The 24,231-nt window shown below is 39.8% G+C and overlaps 1 protein-coding gene across 3 annotated transcripts in view; it reads right to left on the bottom strand.

The window, feature by feature from the left end:
- Positions 1-24,231, bottom strand: part of sdk1a (sidekick cell adhesion molecule 1a) — a 903,166-nt gene that overhangs the window by 137,339 nt on the left and 741,596 nt on the right. For all 3 annotated transcript variants that reach the window (XM_072559294.1, XM_072559292.1, XM_072559293.1), the window contains 4 exons: positions 19,547-19,697; positions 15,424-15,661; positions 10,223-10,338; positions 492-681 (listed from right to left, as the gene is read on the bottom strand). In XM_072559294.1, the coding sequence (XP_072415395.1) occupies positions 492-681; positions 10,223-10,338; positions 15,424-15,661; positions 19,547-19,697 (695 nt within the window). The remainder of the gene's footprint in view (positions 1-491; positions 682-10,222; positions 10,339-15,423; positions 15,662-19,546; positions 19,698-24,231) is intronic.

Below are 24,231 nucleotides of genomic sequence, written 5' to 3'. Positions count from 1 at the left end.
TGGCTGCTAAGCACCTTCTTATTTACTGCATAGTTATTTTTAAAGTGCAACTATACAGAGCAAGTGCTGGAAAGTGAAGCATCCAGAAGAATATTATAACTAAGTGTAAAGTTGTCCCGAACCAACCTTCACCGGTATGGAAATTTCAGTAATAATCCCCAAACAGTGATCAAAAACAAGAATCTTGGTCAATTTTCTCTTCCAAATCCAAAAGGTATTGAGTGTAAGTATAGCTTTCTGACCAACAATTTGCATTTCCTTGGTCTACAGGGATTCAGTATTCATCAAATAAAGTACCTGAACCATTCAGAAAGCCTTAAATAGTAACTTTCAAACTGTGAGATAACTTGTTAATAAGAAGCAAATGAACATATTCTGGTTAAGATGGTAAAGGTCAAAAAAACAGAGGAATATCTGTTTCTCTCTCAGCTGACTATGGCAGCCATAATAAAATATACTAGATTAACTAAATATATCATTTCAGAACTTACCATCATCTTTTGTTCTTTCTATTACAGGTGGTGAACTTGTCACTCCATCCCCAATTCTGGTAAATGCCAAAACTTGAATCTCATATGGACTATACTTCCTCAGATCATTTAGGACAACAGATTGTGTAAAATTTCCTTTCACAAGATGAGTGCAAATACTTAATTCAGAATCTTTCTCTTGGTACAGGATCTGGAACAGTAGATATAGGCAGTTTAATGTACAACAGAGAAAGTGTACTTTTAATACTCCACACATTTTAACTGAGTGAAAGAAATGTCACATTACAAAATATGCACGCATTTTCTGAAATTAAAAATTTAATTTCTAACACGGGACTATGTTAACAGGAAAAGGTAAATTTTAAAAAAAACAATCAACTTCACTTCAATTACTGGATTCTTGAAATAAAACAATTTTTAAGAAAAGTTTCTTCTTTTGTGAAGTCTACATTTTAATCCTGCTCAAATGTTTGAGATATTTTTTGTACTCTGCATGAAATTAATTTACAGCTTGTTGCACGAAAACCTTTCACATAATAGGATACTTAATGATATTACACTGGAAGACACAAGAATGATGGAGAACAAAACTTAAAATTATGCTAAGCAGTCAAGTTCTTATCAAGATAGCTCAACAGGTTTACAACTGGGCTGATCAATGGCTACTGAAGTTTAACAGTGGTAACTGCGTAGTACTGACTACTAGGAATTAACCTCGAAGAGAATAATTGACAGAGCTTCCTCCAATTCAAAATTAAAATCTGCTTCTTTTGCCTAGAGGCAAAAATTCTCATACAGAGAACCACAGATTTGCAATAAATCTCAAACAAACTTCTGGGATAGCAGGATGAGAGCGCAATAAGTTGCTGGGATTCAAGCTGAAAAGAAAATTGTACAGTTTGACTTCAGTCATGTGCACCAGTTTGGCTTAGTGGCAGAAATCTTGCTTCCAAGTCAAAAGGTTGAGTTTCAAACACTGCTTCAGTAACTTAAGAAAATAATCCATACTGACAGTTGTATGGAATACTAAAGACGTCTGCATTGTCTGAGCAACCTTCTTTCAGATGAGATGTTAAAATCCCATCCATCAGTTCAATTCAACATAAAAGATCACATGCCACTATTTAAAAAAAATAGCTGAATCCTCCAGGCATCTGGCCCAACATAAATCATCCCACAATAAAAACATAATATGGATATAAAAACAGAAATGAACCGATTATTAACTCTTTGCTGTTTGTCAGATTGTGCTATGCTATCCCATTTGCCTATGACCAACAAAGAATTCATATTAATACTAACTGACAGATTGCAATAAACTTTGGGATATCATGGTTTTTAAAGGCTTCCCAATCCTCTGTCTTCCTACTGATCTTCACCATACTGTCTGTGTTTTCTTTTGTTTTTATGCTGTCCCTGACTTTTCTCGTCACCCACTGTTGTGTCATCCCCTTCTTAGTATGCTTCTTCTTCCTTGGGATGAATTTCTGCCATACCTCCCGAATAATTCCCCAGAAACTCTTGCCATTGCTGTTCCACCACTTTCCTTGCTAGGTTCCCATTCCAATCAATTCTGGTCAGCTCCTCCTTCACGTCTTTGTGGTTATCTTTACTCAATTGTAATATCTGATTGTATACACCTGATTCCAGTGGCTGCCTCTCAAACTGCAGGGTGAATTTTTTCATATTATTACAGGCTGACTTGTAGGTGGCTGGTGCTCCCATGCATCTGTTGCTCATCCTTCTACACAGAATTGGTAGTGGATTTGGAAGGTATTTTCAGACCAGCTAGGTGAGACACTGCAGTGCATCTTGCAGTTGTACACACTGCTGCCATTCTTCATCAATGATGAAGGATGTGTGTGCTGGTGGTGATGTACTGTGTTGTAATCAAATGGGCTGCTTTTTCCTGAATGGTATCCAGCTTCTGGAATGTTGTCAGATTCAACTCATTCAGATATGTGGACAATATTCCATCATGCTCATGACTTTTTGTATAAGAGTTGGTGGCAGGGTATGGGGGGAGAAAGGAAATGAGTTACGTGCTGCAGAATTTGTAGCCTCTGAACTGCTCTTGCCACCACAGAATTTCTGTAGTTGACCCAGTTCTGTTCTTGGCCAATGCTAACCGCCAGATTGTGGCAGCAGGAAATTCTTAATAGTAACGCCATTGAACATCAAGAGGTGATGATTAGATGTTTTCTTATTGGAGATAACCATTGCCTGCAACTTGTATGGCATGAAGGTTAATTGTCAGTTATCAGCCCAGGGCTGGATGTTGTCCATGTCCTGTCATATATGGACAAGGACTGTTTCAGTATTTGAGAAGTTGTGAATATTCCCATTTCTGATCTTATAGAGTCATAGAGATATATAGCATGGAAACAGACCCTACGGGATTAGTGGTGCTGGAAGAGCACAGCAGTTCAGGCAGCATCCAACGAGCAGTGAAATCGACGTTTCGGGCAAAAGCCCTTCATCAGGAATAAAGGCAGTGAGCCTGAAGCGTGGAGAGATAAACTAGAGGAGGGTGGGGGTGGGGAGAGAGTAGCACAGAGTACAATGGGTGAGTGGGGGAGGAGATGAAGGTGATAGGTCAAGGAGGAGAGGGTGGAGTGGATAGGTGGAAAAGGAGATAGGCAGGTCGGACAAGTCCGGACAAGTCAAGGAGACAGTGCTGAGCTGGAAGTTTGAACCTAGGATGAGGTGGGGGAAGGGGAAATGAGGAAGCTGTTGAAGTCCACATTGATGCCCTGGGGTTGAAGTGTTCCGAGGCGGAAGATGAGGCGTTCTTCCTCCAGGCGTCTGGTGGTGAGGGAGGGGCGGTGAAGGAGGCCCAGGACCTCCATGTCCTCGGCAGAGTGGGAGGGCGAGTTGAAATGTTGGGCCACGGGGCGGTTTGGTTGATTGGTGCGGGTGTCTCAGAGATGTTCCCTAAAGCGCTCTGCTAGGAGGCGCCCAGTCTCCCCAGTGTAGAGGAGACCACATCGGGAGCAACGGATACAATAAATGATATTAGTGGATGTGCAGGTAAAACTTTGATGGATGTGGAAGGCTCCTTTAGGGCCTTGGATAGAGGTGAGGGAGGAGGTGTGGGCACAGGTTTTACAGTTCCTGCAGTGACAGGGGAAAGTGCCAGAATGGGAGGGTGGGTCGTAGGGGGACGTGGACCTGACCAGGTAGTCACAGAGGGAACGGTCTTTGCGGAAGGCGGAAAGGGGTGGGGAGGGAAATATATCCCTGGTGGTGGGGTCTTTTTGGAGGTGGCGGAAATGTTGGCGGATGTTTTGGTTTATGCGAAGGTTTGTAGGGTGGAAGGTGAGCACCAGGGGCGTTCTGTCCTTGTTACGGTTGGAGGGGTGGGGTCTGAGGGCAGAGGTGCAGGACGTGGACGAGATGCGTTGGAGGGCATCTTTAACCACGTGGGAAGGGAAATTGCGGTCTCTAAAGAAGGAGGCCATCTGGTGTGTTCTATGGTGGAACTGGTTTTTACCTAACAGACCCTACGGTCCAACCCGTCCATGCCGACCAGATATCCCAACCCAATCTAGTCCCACCTGCCAGCACCCGGCCCATATTCCTCCAAACCCTTCCTATTCATATACCCATCCAAATGCCTTTTAAATGTTGCAATTGTACCAGCCTCCACCACATCCTCTGGCAGCTCATTCCATACACATACCACCCTCTGCATGAAAAAGTTGCCCCTTAGGTCTCTTTTATATCTTTCTCCTCTCACCCTCTACTTCTGGACTCCCCGACCCCAGGAAAAAGACTTTGTCTATTTATCGTATCCATGCCCCTCATAATTTTGTAAACCTCTATAAGGTCACCCCTCAGCCTCCAACGCTCCAGGGAAAACAGCCCCAGCCTGTTCAGCCTCTCCCTGTAGCTCAAATCCTCCAACCCTGGCAACATCCTTGTAAATCTTTTCTGAACTCTTTCAAGTTTCAACAACATCTTTCCGATAGGAGGGAGACCAGAATTGCATGCAATATTCCAACAGTGGCCTAACCAATGTCCTGTACAGACGCAACATGACCTCCCAACTCCTGGACTCAATACTCTGACCAAGAAAGTAAAGCTTACCAAATGCCTTCTTCACTATCCTATCTATCTGCGACTCCACTTTCAAGGAGCTATGAACCTGCACTCCAAGGTCTCTTTGTTCAGCAACACTCCCTAGGACCTTAACATTAAGTGTATAAGTCCTGCTAAGATTTGCTTTCCCAAAATGCAGCACTTCGCATTTATCTGAATTAAACTCCATCTGCCACTTCTCAGCCCATTGACCCAACTGGTCCAGATCCTGTTATAATCTGAGATAACCCTCTTTGCTGTCCACTACACCTCCAATTTTGGTGTCATCTGCAAACTTACTAACTGTACCTCTTATGTTCACATCCAAATCATTTATGTAAATGACAAAAAGTAGAGGGCCCACACGGATCCTTGTGGCACTCCACTGGTCACAGGCCTTCAGTCTGAAAAACAAGCCTCCACCACCAACCTCTGTCTTCTACCTTTGAGCCAGTTCTGTATCCAAATGGCTAGTTCACCCTGTATTCCATGAGATCTAACCTTGCTAATCAGTCTCCCATGGGAAACCTTGTCGAACACCTTTCTGAAGTCCATATAGATCACATCTACTGCTCTGCCCTCATCAATCTTCTTTGTTACTTCTTCAAAAAACTCAATCAAGTTTGTGAGACATGATTTCCCATGCACAAAGCCATGTTGACTATCCCGAATCAGTCCTTGTCTTTCCAAATACAAGTACAGCCTATCCTCAGGATTCTCTCCAACAGCTTGCCCACCAACAGCTGAAGGTGGTTTGGTTGAGAACACTACCCTGAGGAACTCCTGCAGAGATTCCCTAAGGCTGGAATGATTGACCTCCAACAGCAGCAATCATCTTACTTTATTCTAGGTACAACTCCATCTAGCAAGGAGGTTTCCCTCTGATTCATATTAACGTTTGTTTTACTTGGGCTACTTGATGTTATACCCGGCCAAATTAATTCTTGATGTCAAGGACATACACTCTCACCTCACCTCTGGGATTCAGACGTTTTGATTATGTTTGGACCAAGATTGTAATGAGGCCAGAAGCTGAGGGGCCCTGGTGGGACCAGATTGAGCACCAGCAAACAGGTTAATCCTTTGCAAGTGCTGCTTATTAGTACTGTCAATGACTGCTTCCATCACTTTACTAACAATCGAGTAAGCGGTGAGAGGGACATGCATGGACAATTTTCCATATTGTCAGGTAGATGCCGCATTGAAGCTGTACTGAAACAACTTGGCTAGGATCACAATGAGCTCGAAAACACAAGCCTTCAGTACTATTGCTGAAATGTTGCCAGTGCTCTTAGTCTTTGCAGCAGTTTCTTGATATCACATGGAATGAATCAGATTTGTTGAATACTGTCATCTATGATGCTGGGGATCTCTGAAACAAATTCAGATGGCCATCCACTCGGCATTTCTGAAAATTAATGCCAGTACTTCAGATGGGGATATTTGGAAAGTGTCCACTTACTGTTAACTGTTTAATGGTACACCACCATTCACCACTAGAGTGGTAGGACTGCACAGCATAGCTCAGATTCATTATGGGATCACTTAGCCTTGCCTGTCTATTGCATGCTGTTTCTGCTGTTTGGTCTGTTATTAGTCCCGTGTTGTAGCTGTCCAAGTTGGCCCTTTATTTTTAGTTATGCCTTGTGCTTCTGCTGGCTAGCCCTCCTGCACTTTTCATTGGACCAGGGTTGATTTACCTCTAAGTGATAATGATAAGGTGAGGGGTATACCAAACCATGAACTTACAGATTGTGGTTCAATACAATTCAGCTGTTGCTGATGGCCTACACTGACCAATAGATGCCTGGTTTTGAGTTGTTAGATCTGTTCAAAGTCTATCACATTTAGTACGGTGCTGGTGCCACACAAGACAATGGAACATGTCCTCAGTGTGAAAAAAGGAGTTATCTTCAAAACGTGAGACCACTCCTAATATTACTGTTAAGGAAGGATGAACTTGTGAAAAGTAGGTCAATGAGATCCAAGTAGAACTTCTCTTTTGTTGGTTCCCACAACACTTACCATGGGCGCGGATATGAAGCTATGTCCTTTTGGATTCAGTTGGCTCTATTAGTAGCGGTGCTATGATGATGGGCACTGAAGTCCCCGTCCCAGAGTACATTCTGTGCCCTTGTCACACTCGGTGCTTTCTCCAAGTGGTTTTCAACATAGCAAAGTACTGGTTCATCAGCTGAGGTGTGGGGTGAAGAGAGTCAGTGGGTAGTAGTCAGCAAGAGGTTTTCTTGCCCATGACCTGATGCCATGAGATTGCATAGAGCCAGAGTAAAAGATAAATGTCTGTAGAGGGTATGCCACCATGTAGCCATCTCTAGTGACAGTGGACATCCTTTATAAGGTATGATTCCATAAGTATGACAATGTCAGGCTGTTACATAGCCTGTGGGGTAGCCCTTCCAATTTTGGCACAAGGTCCCAGAGGTTGTAGGGTTGACATGGATGTGTTTGTCATTGTCAATTTTGGGGCCAAGGTTGATGTAAGATGTCAAGTGCAAAATCATTTTCATTTCTTTCTTTAGACTTTGTAGCAGTTTTATACAATGGTGTGTCTTGCTAGGCTGTTTCAAAGGACAGTTAAGAGTCATTCACATTATTGTGGTTTGGAATTACAGTTAGGCCAGGAGGTAACAATGGCAGTTTTTCTTTCCCTAAGGGGCATTAGTGAACCAGATTTTTTTCGGACAATGAACTGCAATTAAATGGTCACAATTAAGCTAGTTTTTAGTTCCAAATTTTATTAAATTCAAATTTCTCCATTTGTCATGGTGCAGGCTTAGTGGGTTTCACTGGATGACCAGCACTTATTGCCTGGCCCTGGTTACCCTTTAGAAGGTGGTGGTAGATCGCTTTTTTGAATTGCTGCAGTCCATGTGCTGTAGGCAGATTTGAACAAATGTCCCCAGAATACTGACTGACTTGGCATTCTGGATGGATTATGATCCAGTGATATTACCAAAAAGCTACTGTTTCTCCTCAATGAGTTAGTGGATCCCTTTGGATTAACAGAGAACTTTTCTGATCATTCAAATAATAAGAATTTTGCCCTGCAGTCAACAACATCCCTGAGACCCCATCATCAAACACTGGTGGGCAATCACAGTTGCAAGATTTAACTTGATATCCATGTTAGCGCAGTGGGTACATGAGGAAGCAGCATTTGGGAACTCTGATGAGTAGCTCATGCTGTGACTGAAAATTCCTTTGATGTTTTACAAATTTAATGTCAGGAGGTGATGCACTTAATTTGACAAATGTAGCTGCAACACCACTCTAGAATCCATATATATCCAGGAATATCCATACAATATCTAGGAAAGAGTAGCTCACTTGATGCTCCTGTCATTTGACACTCATTTCATCATTGCCATGCAAGAGCTGCAGTACACAAAATCTGCAGATTGCAACGCTGAAACTCACCTTTATTTTGATAGCCCCTCCCTTCATGATCCATTGCCATTATTAAAGATAATAGTAGTAATGACATGCCACGACCCTCAATTTCCTTTCTAAATCACACATAACCTTGGACATACATCAGTAGGTTAATCACCAGCACCTTCTCAGGGCTAGACAAGGATGAGCAGTAAATGTTGCCTTGGAATTATCATCCACAATTTGAGAACAAATGAAATTAAACACCCACTATTATGATGTGCATATAAAACACACGACAATTATAAATAGAATAAGCTATGAAATGCACTGAAAAATCATTTTAGTTCCCTTTCATGACTCGGCCCATATTTCAATTGGAGATAACTTTATCACCCTTCACAGATCTCCTCTATTTAGCCAACTCAGATGATTTTTAACACTAAGTTTTATGGTAATAAGCAATATTATGTTGCCTTCAGAAAAGAAACCTATGCTGCAAAGCCACATTTTTATCCCCTGTAGAGCACAAAACTATACGATGGTTAAAAATACTGAGTCAAATCGTTTTATAATTGAAGTCTCAAAACAGATGAACTGTAGTTAGAAAAATATACTTCTCCCTACCCATATCAGAACACACTTAAGATTTACAAATTAGCAATTCAGGCTCTTATGAAGTGAGCAGGGTGAGAGGGACAGTGATCTTGATTTCTCAACACTAACATTGCAGCCTCCTCAAAGACTGGGCATTAAGTTGAGGGACAGAGTTAAGAAAATTCTGAAGGCTCTTCTACAAAAGAGAATATTACCAATGTCTCTTCTAAAGAAAGCCTGACTAGCTTGTAAAGTAATACACATTAGTGAGTAGACTAATAGGATCTTATTGAATTCTATATAAATCCAGCTGTATTTACTTAGCCACAAAGCACATCTGTTTATGAATTAAATGATTTTTCCCAATAAAAGAAAAATACCATAAACACTGGAAATCTGAAACAAACATAGAAAATACTGGAGAAACGCATGGGTCTGCCAGCATCTATGCATAGTGAAACAGTCAATGTTTTGAGTTCAATATGATTCTGTTTCTGTCTCCACAGATGCTGCCTGACGTGATGATTTTATATAGTTCAGGAGTCAGTGGACAAAAACCATCTCATCCAAAACTGCATTGACAGTAAACTAGGTAATCGGAGTTCAACAATGGAGCATTTGGGAGCTTAGATAGATGGCCAAAGAAGATCTAGAAGAAAAATGTGTTGAATTCATAACTTGCACACTAATCATATAATTCTATACCTTATTGGATGGACTACATTTACAGGACAGCAGAATTAAAATGTGATGAGCTGAATTTTGTAGATGTGAGCTTGAACAGCAACATAAGAATATCATATTAAATGCTCTCTAAATCCACAATCTTCACCCTACTGCACTGGTATTTTAAGAACACAGAAACAGATATTTCAGCTCCATTTACCTATTCAGCCCTTTTGTTAGATCCTAGTTGGTCACATGGAATAGAACATAAAAGTCCCTACAATGCAGAATGTCTGCATCGACCCTCCAAAGAGCATCCCATCCATATCCACCACCCCGCCTATGCCTGCAATACCTTAGCTAATCCATTGAGCCTACACATCCCTGGCCATTATGGGGCAGTTTAGCGTGGCCAATCTACCTAACCTGCACATCTTTGGATTGTAGTAAGATACAGGAATACCTGATGGAAACCCACACAGACATGGAGAGAACGTGCAAACTCCATACAGTCACCCAAGGTTTGATTTGAACTTGGGTCTCTGAGATATCAGTGCTAATCACTGTGCCACTCTGTGCTATCTGTACCTATATTGCATTTATCTGCCATTGATGAATATCCCTTCACCCTTACCTAACAAAATAAAATTGAACTTGGGATTTTGTGTTGGCACAGCATCTATAATTTAGAAAATATTGAATCAGAAGTTGCAATCTAACCAGATTTAATGCTGTTTATCTGACAATGTTGGGCATAAGTGTAAAATTGTAAAGTAAGCTTCCTGATTTTTACACTATCAGGATACTGTAGGTCCTTTTACAGTCAACAGAATATTGCCTTCGAGGTTTTCCTTTCGCCTAAACTGATTAGTTAAGTGGCTGGACAGTAACACCAGCAGCAACGTTTCCTAATTGTAACATTGGTGAATAGGAGAATGATAGATCAGCTAATTTTTTAAATGTCATCTATATTTTTAAGGTAAAAGTACCCATACCTTGTATCCCAGGATCAGTCCATTTTGCTCAGAATCTGGGACTGGTCCCCACATGACTAGTATCTGTGTGGAGCTCACAGCCTCTGTTGTAATATTTCCCGGTGCGGCTGATGGAACTGAAAGTTACAAAAATAATTATCATTGCGACAGTTAAAACTATAAGAACATTCCAAATTATAGGGTGCATTGTCATAACTGGATAAAATGAATGGCCACATCAAAAATAGGTTGAAGCCAGCAGCAGGTGGGTGAGAAACTAGGGCCAGTCCAGCAAGGGTCAGGAGGTCGGGTCTAGTGAGAAGTGGGGATCTGATCTGGTCCAGTGAGGAATTGGGGTGCTTGGGGATAAAAGGGCTGAGACAGAGTGATGGAATGGGTCTCCAGTGAGTCAGCGGAAGGGGAAGAGATAGGAATAGGATGTGTTAGGTAGTCACTCAAGAGGTACACTACATATTGAATGGTCTAACTTTACTGAAGTATTTTGCATCAGTCTTTTACTGTGGAGACGAATAGAAGTTAAAGAACTTGAGGAAATAAATAGTGAAAAGTGTCCATATTACAGAGGAGGTGCTGGACTTCTTAAAATGCATAAATCCTTGGGATCTGATCAGGTGCACCCTAGAACTTTGTGGGGAGTTTTGGAAATGATTGTTGGACCCCACAGGTGAGGTGATGGAAGACTGGAGGTTGGCTAACGTGATGTCACTATTTAAGAAAGGTGGTAAGGAAACATCAGAGAACTATAGACCAGTGAGCCTGATGTCAGAGATGGGCAAGTTGTAGGAAGGGATCCTGAGGGACAGGATGTACATGTATTTGGAAAGGCAAGGGCTGGTTAGGGATAGTCAACATGGCTTTATGCATTGGAAATCATATCTCACTAACTTGAGTTTTTTGAGGAAGTGACATAGAAAATTGAAGAAGGTAGAGCAGTAGACGTCTATATGGACTTCAGTGAGGCAAGGTTACGCATCATAAACTGGTTAGTGAGGTTAGATTATATGGAATAAGGGAGAACTAACCATTTGGACACAAAATTGGCTTGAAGGTAGAAAACAGAGAATGGTGGGTTGCTTAAGGGCAGCACGGTGGCTCTGTGGTTAGCCCTGCTGTCTCACATCTCCAGGGACCCAAGTTTGATTCCAGCCTCGGGCAACTGTCTATGTGGAGTTTGCATGTTCTCCCTGTGTCTGTGTGGGCTTCCTCCGGGTGCTCCGGTTTCCTCCCACAGTCACAAACACGTGCAGGCGAGGTGAATTGACCATGCTTAAATTGTCCACAGTGTTCAGGGATGTATAGGTTAGGTTCATTACTCGGGGGAGATGTAGGGCAATGGGTCTGGGTGGAATACTCTTCGGACGGGTGGTATGGACCTGTTGGGCTGAAGGGCCTGTTTCCACACTGTAGGGATTCTAATTCTAATTCTTTTTGGATCGGAGGGCTGTGGCACAAGGATTGATGCTAGGTCCACTGCTTTTTGACATTTAAATAAATGATTTGGATATGAATACAGAAGGTACGGTTAGTAAGTTTGCAGATGACACCAAAATTGGAAGTGTAGTGGATGGCCAAGAACTTCCTTGCGGGGGCCATTCATAGATGAGAATGAGAACCTGGGCACCAGGGTCATTTTTAGTAACCTAAGAAATTTGCTCTGAGGAAATAGTAAGCATAATTTAAAGTCATCTCATTTTAACTTTGGCTTTGGCATTTTCAATATTACAGAATGTTTCATTTACTCTGGTGCAGTTAAATCTGCTTAACTTGGACATTAACATTTATCCTTGCTCACATTACACTCCACTTAACATCAACAACTTTACTGGCAAATAGAAGATGACTTATATGTAACAGTAGTTACATTATAAGGACCCTGATATCATACTCCGCTCTTTAATGTCAATGGCATCTAATGCAAATTTGAGCCATCTTTTAGTGGGAATTCTGAAACATGCTCAGGACGTCACAGGTTTCTTGTGACATCGTTTCCAACTCACTACAGTGACACATTTATAGAGGGATGGTATTGTTTATTTAAGTTAAAGATGCAAAATGGCCAGCCAGAAGAGAAGGGTGGCTTCATTTAAATGTTTCCATATATTAAAAATATTCAAGACGGTGGTGGTGGAGTAAGTTCATCTACTCCATTCACTTTACTTTTGCTTTTTTCTTCTTTTCTCGTTTTTTTTAGTGTTTTACTTACCTTTCTTCTCAATTGTGGAGGCAGTGATGGTGCTGGTATCGCAGCTTTGTTGCTGTCCAGAGTGTGGTAGCAGCTGGGGGCATGGATTAGGACATTTGGCAGTGGGTTAGAGTTGCAGTGCATAGCAGTGGCTGGGGGTCTGTCCCGGGACATTGATGGTTGGAGATAGAGCCAAACATGGGAGGAATGAGCCCAAAACAGAGTTGAGAGAGGTCCCCCAGCATCAGTGGTGACATCGAGAGCAATGCGGGCATGTTGATAGTTGGTAGCCTGAGCTCTCCTGGCATTTGTGGTGAGCCAGCGCAGGAAGAGCAGGCAAAAATGGAGAAGAACAAGCTCTTGTAGGGAGTACGAGCCCAGCAAGGTTCAGCACTTAAAAACTGTACTGGATAACTTTGAACTTTATTTCTTTATTTTTCTACATTATACCAAGAAGGATTGTAATGTTTAACTTTTAACTTTGTTTCTTCATTTTTCTACTTTGTATATGAAATGGCACCAGGAATGGCAGCACTGTATAATTTTCACTGTACTCATGCACTTTTGTATTTGAGTACATGATAATAAATCTAATTCTAATTAATCAGCATAGACCGAGTAGGTCATTCTGTACATACCAGGAAGACTGATTAGCAGTAAGTCTATTCAAAGTTTGTGAGAAGATTTGTAGCTCTGTTCGCCAAGCTGGAAATTTTTGTTGCGGACGTTTCGTCCCCTGTCTAGGTGACATCTTCAGTGCTTGGGAGCCTCCTGTGAAGCGCTTCTGTGATCTTTCCTCCGGCATTTGTAGTGGTTTGAATCTGCCGCTTCCGGTTGTCACTTCCAGCTGTCCGTTGCAGTGGTCGGTATATTGGGTCCAGCTCGATGTGCTTATTGATTGAACCCACAGATTCAAACAACAAGCACATTGACCTGGACCCAATATACCGACCAGTGCAGCGGACAGCTGGAACTGACAACCTGAAGCGGCAGATTCAAACCACTACAAATGCCGGAGGAAAGATCACAGAAGCACTTCACAGGAGGCTCCCAAGCACTGAGGATGTCACCTAGACAGGGGACGAAACGTCCGCAACACAAATTCCCAGCTCGGCGAACAGAACCACAACAGTAAGTCTATCTCAGGGTTTGCACTGGAAGCTGTGATTTTCACCTGGATTTAGGATACTTGTAATGCACTGCTCCCTCAAATTTTGGGCCATGTGAAAGTGAGAAGAATCATTTAAAAGAAGCATGCAAGTACACTTGCTGTACAGATGATTCTGATTGTCTGCTGGCTGAATCCAGTCCACATAGGTACATGCCAATTGAATTTATTTTGTGATGTATGTATGTCAGCCATGGTGCAAGTTCCATAGGAGGGTTAGAACACAAAAAAGGCTGCACTCCAATGCAGTACTGAGGGAGTCCTGCAGTATTGAAGCTGCTGTCTTTTAGATGAGATTAAACTGAGTACCCAAACTACCTTCTCAGGTAGGTGTAAAAGATAACATGCCACTATTTTGAAGAACGGCACAGCAATTTATCTCTAATGTCCAGACTAATGTTCATCTGGTTATCGTGTTTTTGGGAGTTTGCAAATTGGTTGCAGTTTCTCACATTAGAATAGTGACCACATTTCAAGAAAAAAGTACTTCATTGGCTGTGTAGTACTTTGAAAAATCTGCACCATGGAAAATACTACGTAATTGCAAGTTTTGTTTTGTTTATTTATATTAAAATACATGTTTAGAATGATTTACAATACTCAACAACCATGTACTTATAAAGTCACTATAAGTAACTGAGTTTGTGGTGCATGGGACATTACTTGCCATACTTGGGTGTTAATAAGAAATTCAAGGATTATTCAACTATTTCAGATTTTAAAAGGGACAATGCACCAATAAATTTTTAAAAATTAAACAACTGATTATTTTTAAAGAAGCTTTCATATTCCTTGAGTATTTCCAATGTTTTGTTTAAATTGTTCAAACTCTGAGTGATGATGGTACCATTGAGTGAGTTGGCTTGGAAGAGTTACATAGCTCATTAAGCCCAGCAGTAGAAGAAGTCTGAATTAGCATACATCGTTGAAATGACAAAGCATCTGAAATACTTTAGGTTGAACAACTCCATCTCCACTGAAATTAATTCAGTACCGTCAGACAACTGAATTTTTCCTCAAAACTAGCATAATTGAGCACTAGGGGTTAAACAAAGGTAACAAAAACAACATTTAGAAAAATAAAAATACGCATTCAATATGAACTGGAATTTTTGCAGGACATTTTCATATGAAAAAAGGACAATGATTGGTGACAGTGTAATATAACTATTTCAAGTACTGGCCTTATCTTCAAATAAAACTCTCCCCAGCTGCAAGAATTCAAAATAAAAAAAAGACTGTGGGCAGATTTTATTATGATCCAGAAATCAAGCTGTTGAAGGATAGTGCTGATGTTAATGCTTACTCAGTCCAACATTTACTTCCATAGTGAAACATTAAAACATACAACTCCTAATTTAAACAAGCCCAAGTTTCAGTAAGTGTCACTGTGTTCATGGGAAATGCTAATAAGTGCCCTCTAGCTCTATTCAATTAAATACAACTAATTTACAATTAACAGTTTAAACTGATGTTTAGTGCAAAACTGCTCGAAAGGCAAAAAAACAGCAAAACCACTCAAACAGACCAGAAAGATAGCTGCAGTAAGAAATGGGTGACGGAAATTTACTGGTGCAGTAGATAGTGCTGCCTTGAGGCTGTAGTTAAAGGTCACTGTGGGCCAGAGAGAGAAAAATTTAATCTTGTGTCTGACTATGCCATATCTTACCTGGCAGTGCTTGACACTCACAAAAATGCAGGAAGTATTCTACTTCCTAGTGCTGACATTCTACCTTTAATAAATACTGAAACTTATTACAAAGTATATATTTCAAAAAGTAGGGAATAAGATCAATAAGCTTGAAGATGCCTGTTCGATTATAAATTCCTAACTGTCTTTTGATTCAGTACCTGATTCTCTTGTACGCCCTCGGACTTGGTTGCTCCAAGGTCCTGAACCAATGGCATTAAAAGCCTGGATCTGGACTACGTAGTCAATCCATTCCTCTAGGTTTTCAATTGTGATCTCTCGCTCCAAGCGATCATTAATTATCTGATGTCCAGGCATACCCTGACCATCCAGTTGCCAATACTTGATTTTATATCCAACCGATTCAGGGTTACCATTATATTCAGACTCTGGAATAGGCTGTGGACAAATATGTTTTCAATGCATTCAGAATTTTAAAAAAACCCGCTGATTAGCATACAATTCTGCTATGGTATCTGACAACATTTTTCTGCAGCATGGTGCTGGAAAAGCACAGCAGGTCAGGCAGCATCTGGGGAGCAGAAGAATCGATGTTTCGGGCATAAGCCCTTCATCAGGCTGACCTGATGTGCTGTTCCAGCACCATACTCTCGACTCTGAATTCAGCATCTGTAGTCCTCACTTTCTCCTAACATTTTTCTGCAATCACATCATAAATTGTCTCATTAAAAAAAGGTATTTTGTTGAGTTTTTTCTTTACAACAATTAACAATGAAACTTGAGACTGAAGAGATTGGGACAAATTTTCCTCTTTTAATGCCTGTTTAAATTATAACAAAAGGGTGTAGTAAACTATGGAAAAACAATAGCAAACTGAGCAGCTCCCTTCCAAATGTTATTTTCTGCCTGTCTGATTTTCTCGCAGACATTCAGTTTAGGTGATCTACATATCTTGGAGCAGGAGAAGGTTGCTCTGATTGAAATGCCACTATTATGGGGGAAGCCATTCCCAGGCAACAACTGTAGATGATGAGATTGTTAAAAAAAAAAATTGGGTCTTTTATAATTAGTTCTAACATAGTGTCCTGTGCAATTTTTCTTAGCTCGTCAATAAATAACAGGATGAAACAATTGCAATCTCCTACTTTCAAGCTATGGCCTTATAAGTGTCAAAACTATTTTTTCCCCCCCACAGACCATAATACATTAATCTAATAAAACAATCAAATGCTTTCAAATTGAATCTTAGGAAATGACTTACAAATTTGATCACTAAGACTTGAAACAGCAATCCATTTGGTTTAGAAAACCAAGTGAGGAACAATCTGGTCATAAATTTTTAAGAGTTTTCCATAAAATTGTTGTACATGTCAGAGAGCACCTTATCGACAGCGTGCTGTGCCTGACAGCATTATTGGAACTGTGAACTAATCCCATGCCCCTTTCCCATTTCAATGGAAATATGAATCACATAGATATTATGTTCAATTATGAATGCTAATTTGCTATTCTTTAGAAACCCAACTGCACTCAATCTTCTTCTTAAAGGAACAGCCTGCTACTTTTAATCGTTAGTAATTAAATCATCTATGTTTACTGTCAGAACAGGTTACATGGACCTCTTTCATTCTTCCCTTTTACTGTAAATTGAAGATAGAGTCCCAATATAACAAAAGGATCCTATGATTTTTGCAGCCGCAGCAAAAAGCTCAGCTGCTATTTATCATTTGCAAAAAAGACAATTACTTGTTAAACTTCATTTTTGGAATATTATTAATGGTAACCTGATGCATAGTTGACACAGATTTAGGTGTTGTGGCTTTAATTATTTACAAACTATGTTAATGACTTGGCTGAAAGAACTGAATACATGGTTGGTAAATTTGATGATAATACCAAGGTTGAAAGAAGAGTCAGTTGTCAAAAGGAAAGTCTACAAAGGAATATAGGCAAGATAAATCAGTAGGCAAGAACATGGCAAATGGAGTTTAACGTGTGCATCTGTAAACTTGTTCACTTTGGCAGGAAGAATATCAATGCAGTGAACTATTTAAATGGAGAGAAACCGTAGAACTTGATGATGCAGAGGGATTTGGGTATCTTGGTACAGAAATTACAAAATGTTATTATGCAGGGTATTGCAAGTGATTAGGAAAGCAAGTTAAAAAAATTGTTCATGAGACACGGATATTGCTGACTAGTCAGCATTTATCACCCATCAGTCCTTGGGGTTAGGTACATCTATAGTGCTGTTAGGAAAGGAGATCTAGGATTTTGAGGCTGCAGTAGTGAAGGAACAGAAATATAGTTTTAGGTCACAATGGTGTGTGACTTGGAGTGGAACTTGCAGATGGTGATGTTCCCATGCATCTGCTACCCTTGTCCTTCTAGGTAGTAGATGTCGTGAGAATGTAAGATTCTGTCAAAGAAACTCTGGTGAGTGACTGCACATCTTGCAGATAGTACATACTACTCATGCTATGTATCAGTTGAGAATGGAATGAAGGATAATGGTGGTATATGGGGTTCCAAACAACCAAGCTGCTTTATCCTAGATGTGTTGAGAGCTTCTTTAGTCTTGCTGGAGCTGCACATATCTAGGCAGGAGGAAAGTACTTCATCACACTCCTGACTTATGCCATGTATATGATAAATGTGTTTTGGGGAGACAACAGGTGAACTGCCTACTACAGAATTCCTAGCCGCCAACTTACTCTTGTCAACATAGAATTTATGTGTTTGGTCCAGTTTAGCTTCCAGGATGTTGATAGGCAGGGATTCAATGATGTTACTGTTATTGAATGTCAAAGGACAATGGTTATATTCTCTGTTTTTTGGAGATGTCATTGCCCTTCATTTGTGTGCCATGAACGTTACTTGCCACTTATTAGCCCAACCAGAATGTTGTCCAAGTATTGTTGCACACAAGCAGGTTGCTTCAGTATCTGAGGAGTTATGAATGACACTGAACATTGTGCAAACATCAGAGGACAGAGTTTATTCCAAGGGGAATAGAATGTTTTAATGTGGCTGTAGAGACTACATCTGGAGTACTGTGTAGTGTTTTAGTCCCATTAATTGAATAAAGATATAATTGTACTGGAATTAATTACAAACAATTTAAAAGAGGTTCAATCTCCTCATTTCTGGTCTGATAGGTGTATGAAGCAAGATTGAACTGGAGGCTATAACTGTTGTCATTGAAAAGATTGAGAGGCAACCTTATTGAAACACATAAGCTTGGGGAAGGACTTGATAGAGTGGGTATTGGAAGTTTGCTTTTGCTTTTGCTTGTGGGAGAGATGAGAATTTAGGGACAGAGTTTAAGAGCATGAGGGCTTCCTTTTAGAATAGAGATTAGGAGAAATCCTTCCTCTCAAAGTTCTATTAGTATGTGGAATCCTCTTCCCAGGAAGCAATGGAACCTAGGATACTAGATCAATACTAAATAGACAAAAGAGTCAAGGATTGTGGAAGGGTGGGTGGGTCAGGGGAAGACAAAAAAGTACAGTTGAGACCACAATTAGATCAGCTATGATCTTGCTGAATGCTGTATCAGTCTTGCAGTCCAATGTTTGGTTGAATGTTTGTATGTATGCTCATATGCTTGTTATGTTGAACAGGCAATGGCCTAGTGGTATTATCATTGGATTATTCATCCAGAAGCCCAGCAAATATTCTGGAGATCTGGTTTTGAATCCTACCATGGCAGATGAAGAATTTGAATTTAATGAAAATCTGGAATTAAAAATCTAAACTACAATTGAATCTAACCCATCTGGTTCACCAAGGTCCTTTAGGGAAGGAAACTATGGTCTTTACTTGGTTTGGAAAATGTGACTCCAGACCCACAATAATGTGATTGACTCTTAGCCCTCTGGGCAATTAGGGATGGGCAATAAATGCTGGTCTAGCACAGCAATGTCCACATTCCATGAACAAATAAAAATAATCTGAGTTAGTACGTGTTCACTCATATATTCAGATTAACCAATTTTGTAACTTCTGAGCTGCTTCCTCTGATTAAACTCCTAGTTTGTTGTCATTTGCAATTTTCATCAACTTGCAGTCAGATCTAGAGTTCAAGTAACTGCTATGAATTCAACACTGTTGTTTTTCCAACACTATTTTCTAGGAAATCCCACTTTATTGTGCTACCCACTACAGCATAGCACCACTAATAAAAACCCTCTGTCATAACTTGTTCAGATCGTTAATTATTTTATGATGATTGTTATGGATAATATTTTTCTTGCTCCATTTTGTAATTCTGCATTTTATTAATTCCTGCCTTAATTGTGATTACATAGAATCTTCACTTACCACCCAGCGAACCCATAAGCTGGTCTCACTTGCTGTTCGCACCGTGACACTACCAGGTGCTACATCTGGTGGAGCCTGCAGAGTTTGAATTACACGGGAAGGCAAACTTACGGGGCTAGAGCCAACTATGTTCAGCTGTTTTATTCGAAACCTAATGACAAAATAATGAAGCACATTTAACAAAAGAATTAAATTTATTATTCGGAGAAACATCAAATACTTAAAGGAGTAGAAATGCAATTTTTCTTTTGGCAAGCAAGTCAATTATTAAATTTGACTGCCCTTTCAAAATTCAAAGAAAGAAGTCTCTTGTCCAAGGCAGCCTGGTAACATGACCAGTTTGTGTAAATATTTTTATCGTGATCCAATGATCGAGAGGTAAATAAATCACACACATATCTCACATATATACACATAAAACTGTAGCTAGAATGTTACAAAGAAGTGCAGTAAATGCCAAATTCTAAAACAACAGCAAAAATAAATACATAATACTGAAGGATAAGATGCAGTTCTTTCAAATTTCTTCCTGTTCCTTCCATCAGCAATAGTTCTTGGTACAAATTAAATTTCATAGATAGCAGCTGCCTTGCCGTAAGCTTGTCCATCTTCATCAGTGAAATAAAGTAAAACGGCAGCAGCATTTTGATCTGGAAAATAGGTTTTCTGATCCTAACCTTATCTTGTGTCTAGATGCACTTATCTTGCACTAAAGGGTTCTTGAACAGCACTCAGCAGTGGAAACCTTGTTTTTTTTCTCCCCCACCTTCCCTCCTTATACCAGGGAAAGTTGAGACTAGTAACAGTCAATTTCCTATTAGATGTTAGCATACACCAGGCACAAGCTGATGCTCTGAATTGTTCAGTAACACACAGGCTTTCTCCTCTGCTGAGCAAGCTATCAGGAGTAAACACACCTATTTCACAATTTTTATTTAGAAATTGGCAGTAAATAATCTATCGATTGTGATCAGCAAAAAATGTTACATGCCAATCACATCTCCAAAAAGGGGATAACAAAATAACATTTTTAAATGGCGGAAAGAAAATCAGATAGTCTTTCTTCTTTTGCAAAGCTTTAGCTAAATCTTTCTTAATTTTTTGCGTGCACCATGAATTTTTGCCTCAAACTATCAAATTCACCAGCACAGAAAAGAAAATAAATAGGTATGATGCTTTTGAATCTTTCCTTTGACTTCGGTTGTTTAAAAAACATTTCTAAAATGAGGACAAGGAGACATTATGAAATAAATCAGTCACTTCGCTTAATTTTTTAAAAAAAGAGTATGGAATAATCACATTGATTGGCTGTAAAATAATTGTAAGAGCACCATGCTAAACTAAAGAAATACCAACTTAAGAATCTTTTAAATATGCAGATTAATGCACTTCCAAGGGTGAGAGTAATAGCAAGTTTGAGAAAAGCACCACTTTTATAAAATGCTGTGATTGTCATTAAATTGAAGGCTTTATTTAAATATTTAATACAATTGTAGCTGAAAATTTTCTTATTTTGAGTGTACAAATCTTCTGTGAACATTTCTCATGAAGAAAAGCTGTGGCAATCAGATATTTCACCTGTCCATCTAGCTTACTTTTAAACATTACTGATCAATCATGGCAAACAGCTGAATTAAACATTTTAATTGTAGCAAGGCAACATTTTTAAAATGCCCCACACGTTATTATATATTTGATCTTAGTTGGCTATTGTGGTAATTGAACAAATATGACAGCTAAATTGCCTGAAAAATATGACAGATCAATTGCCCCTTAAGAGAGAAGTCATTTTCCTAAGTTAAATATAAAACCAATTCACACCTAGTGGTGCAACAATTGGTCTTATTGCTTTAAAATGATACAGTGCAATATTATATTTCAAAACAATTGAAAAATATGCATGTAACAAAATATAGCCATATGTCTTCCAGCATTATGAGACACCCTTGATATGAACAATGAACTTGTTATGAGATATTTACATCACAATTAAAGTTTATTTGGTTTTCAAAGGTGCAATACTATTTTAAAGAGTGACATTTTTAGCAGCAAGCAATTTTTAAAAAAACACTATTTGCTACAAATGACTGCATTATGTTGGCAAGTACAAGTCAGTGAGATTCCTGTTAATGTCTACGACATGGACATATTGATTCCATGTGGTGCAAAAACTATTAATGTGCTAAAACCACCCACATAAGGATTTATACCACATTAGTCACGATGACAGGACAAGTGTCATAAATGGAAATGTCAGTTTAGCCTTGATGATCAAACCACAAATTATAAATTAAAAAAAATATATTTTACATTGTTGACAGCAAATGCCCTTCAGTATCCTTCACATACCCAAGATGGTATGGATGTATTACATGTGCTTACAATAGCTTCCCTGACAGATGTTAGGTCGGAACTGGTTACTAAAGCAACTTTTAGTAATCTCAAGTGATAATGATGTTGATATAGAAAATACTTCTATCAAGTTGTAGATATAGCTTGATCTTCATTACTGAGGCAATAAAGAGTTTATGGAAAAAAGAATTTCCAGAATGTTTCTATGTGATTCCTGTGCAAATATAGTTTAATTTTTTTTGCTGTTGTGGTGAATTTCATACTCCAGTGTAAACAAATTTCAAGCACAAAATGCCCCTTTGTCAGTGAGCTTTACATGAGGGTTGTGAGAGCACAACTTGACTCAGACATAGTCAGAGTGAACGTGTATTTCTGGGAATTTGGTTTGATGGGTAAGAGGTTTTTTTTAGCTTTTCTTTCACTGTGGTTTATAATTTGTAAGGATTATAGTCCATAGTTACAAGGGCCACTGAGTAAGGAGCCTGGAGAAATTGATATTATTTGATATTAAGCATCTTGCACAAGGTTTAATTTAAAAGGGTTAAGTCAGGGTAGGAGTGCTCAAAGCCATGGTGTGCTCTTCCTGCTCTATGTGGGAAACTGGAAACAGTTCCAGTGTCCAGGCCAGGGTGCAGGAAGCGTCCCAGCTGCAGCTTCTGGAAGCCTGGGTTTAGTAGCTGGAGTCGTGGCTGGGAACACTGTGGAATATCTTCCAGATGGAGAGTATTGTGGATAGCACATATAGAGAGGTGGCCATTGTACAGGCTAAGACTCCACAGACAGGAAGTGAAAGGGAGACCACCAGGCAGAGCGAGAGGATGAGCCAGACAGTGCTGTAGTCTCCTGTGCTTATTCCCTGCAAAGCAGACTGGATACTGTTAAGGGGAACGACCTGTTTTGGGAAAACAGTGAAATTCACTGGATCAAGCTTGGCTCTTCTGCACAGAGGATGAGTAAAAAGTGTGGGAATGCAATAGTATTAGGGATTTAATAGTAAAGGAATAGACGGGCATTTAACCTGCAAGTGATATGTTGCCTCCCTGGTGCAAGGATCAAGAATGGTTCAGAGTGGCTACACGATATTCTAGAGGGGGAGGTGAACAGCCTTTAGTTGTGATGCACATTAGTATAAACAACGTGCATGTACATTAGTAAAAACAGAGGGATTAAGTCCTAAAACAGAATGTAAAGGAGTTAGGAACTAAGTTAAAAAGTAGGTCCTCAAAAGCAATGATCTTAGGATTACTCCCTGAATCATATGCCGATAAGATTAGATGCACATATGATTGCAGAAATCGCGCAAGGGGTTGTATGTAGACTCCCAAACTGTGCGTGGTTGAGGGGGGTGGCAATGGCATTAAACAGGAGATTAGAGATGCATGCAATAAGGAATATCTGTAATTATGGGTGACTTTAATCTGCACATAGATTTAGCAAATCAAATCTTTAATCAAACTGTAGAGGAAGAATTCCTGAACTATATACTGGATGGCTTTCTGGACCAAACGTTGAAGTACCAAATAGAACAGGCCATCCAAGATTGGGTATTGGGTAACAAGAAAAGAATAATTGGCATTCTCGTTGTGTGAGGCCCCTTGGTGATGAGCAACCTTATTATAACAGAATTTCTCATCAAGCTGGAGAGTGAGGTAATTGATTCTGAGACTAGGAAATTACAGGAAATTACGATTGTATGAGGCATGAGTTGCCTATGATTAACTGAGGAAGTTACTGCAAAGAGATAACAGTGGAAAGACAATAGCAAACATTCAAAGAGCACATGAGCGAATGACTACAATTGTTCATATCTGTCTGGTGCAAAAGTAAAATGTGAAGGGTGGAAAAAATAGTATAAAATGGATAAGTGTGAGGTTATTCACTTTGGGAGCAAAAACAGGAAGACTGATTATTATCTGAACAACTATAAATTGAGAGAAGGGATATGCAATTGAGAGAAGGGATATGCAATGAAACTTGGGTATCCCTTGTACGTGAGTCACTAAAGGGAAGGATGCAAGTTCAGCAGGCGGTCAAGAAGGCAATTGGAATGTTCACCTTCATACGGAATTTAAGTACAGGAGCAGGGATGTCTTGTTACAATTGTACAGAACCTTGATGAGACCACACATGGTGTATTATTGCAGTTTAGTCTCGTTATCTGAGGAAGGAGGTGTTGGCTATGGAGAGAGCACAGCGAAGTTTGCTGGCTGATTCCTGGGAATAACAGGACTTACGCATGAGGGCAAGTTGAATCAGTTAGGATTACATTCACTAAAGTTCTGAAGAATGATGGGGGAATCTCATAGACCTATAAAATTTGAACAGGATGAGAC

The sequence above is a fragment of the Chiloscyllium punctatum genome, chromosome 40 (genome assembly GCF_047496795.1).
Source record: "Chiloscyllium punctatum isolate Juve2018m chromosome 40, sChiPun1.3, whole genome shotgun sequence".
NCBI classification, from domain to species: Eukaryota; Metazoa; Chordata; class Chondrichthyes; order Orectolobiformes; family Hemiscylliidae; genus Chiloscyllium; species Chiloscyllium punctatum.
This window is presented reverse-complemented; position numbering and strand designations above follow the sequence as displayed.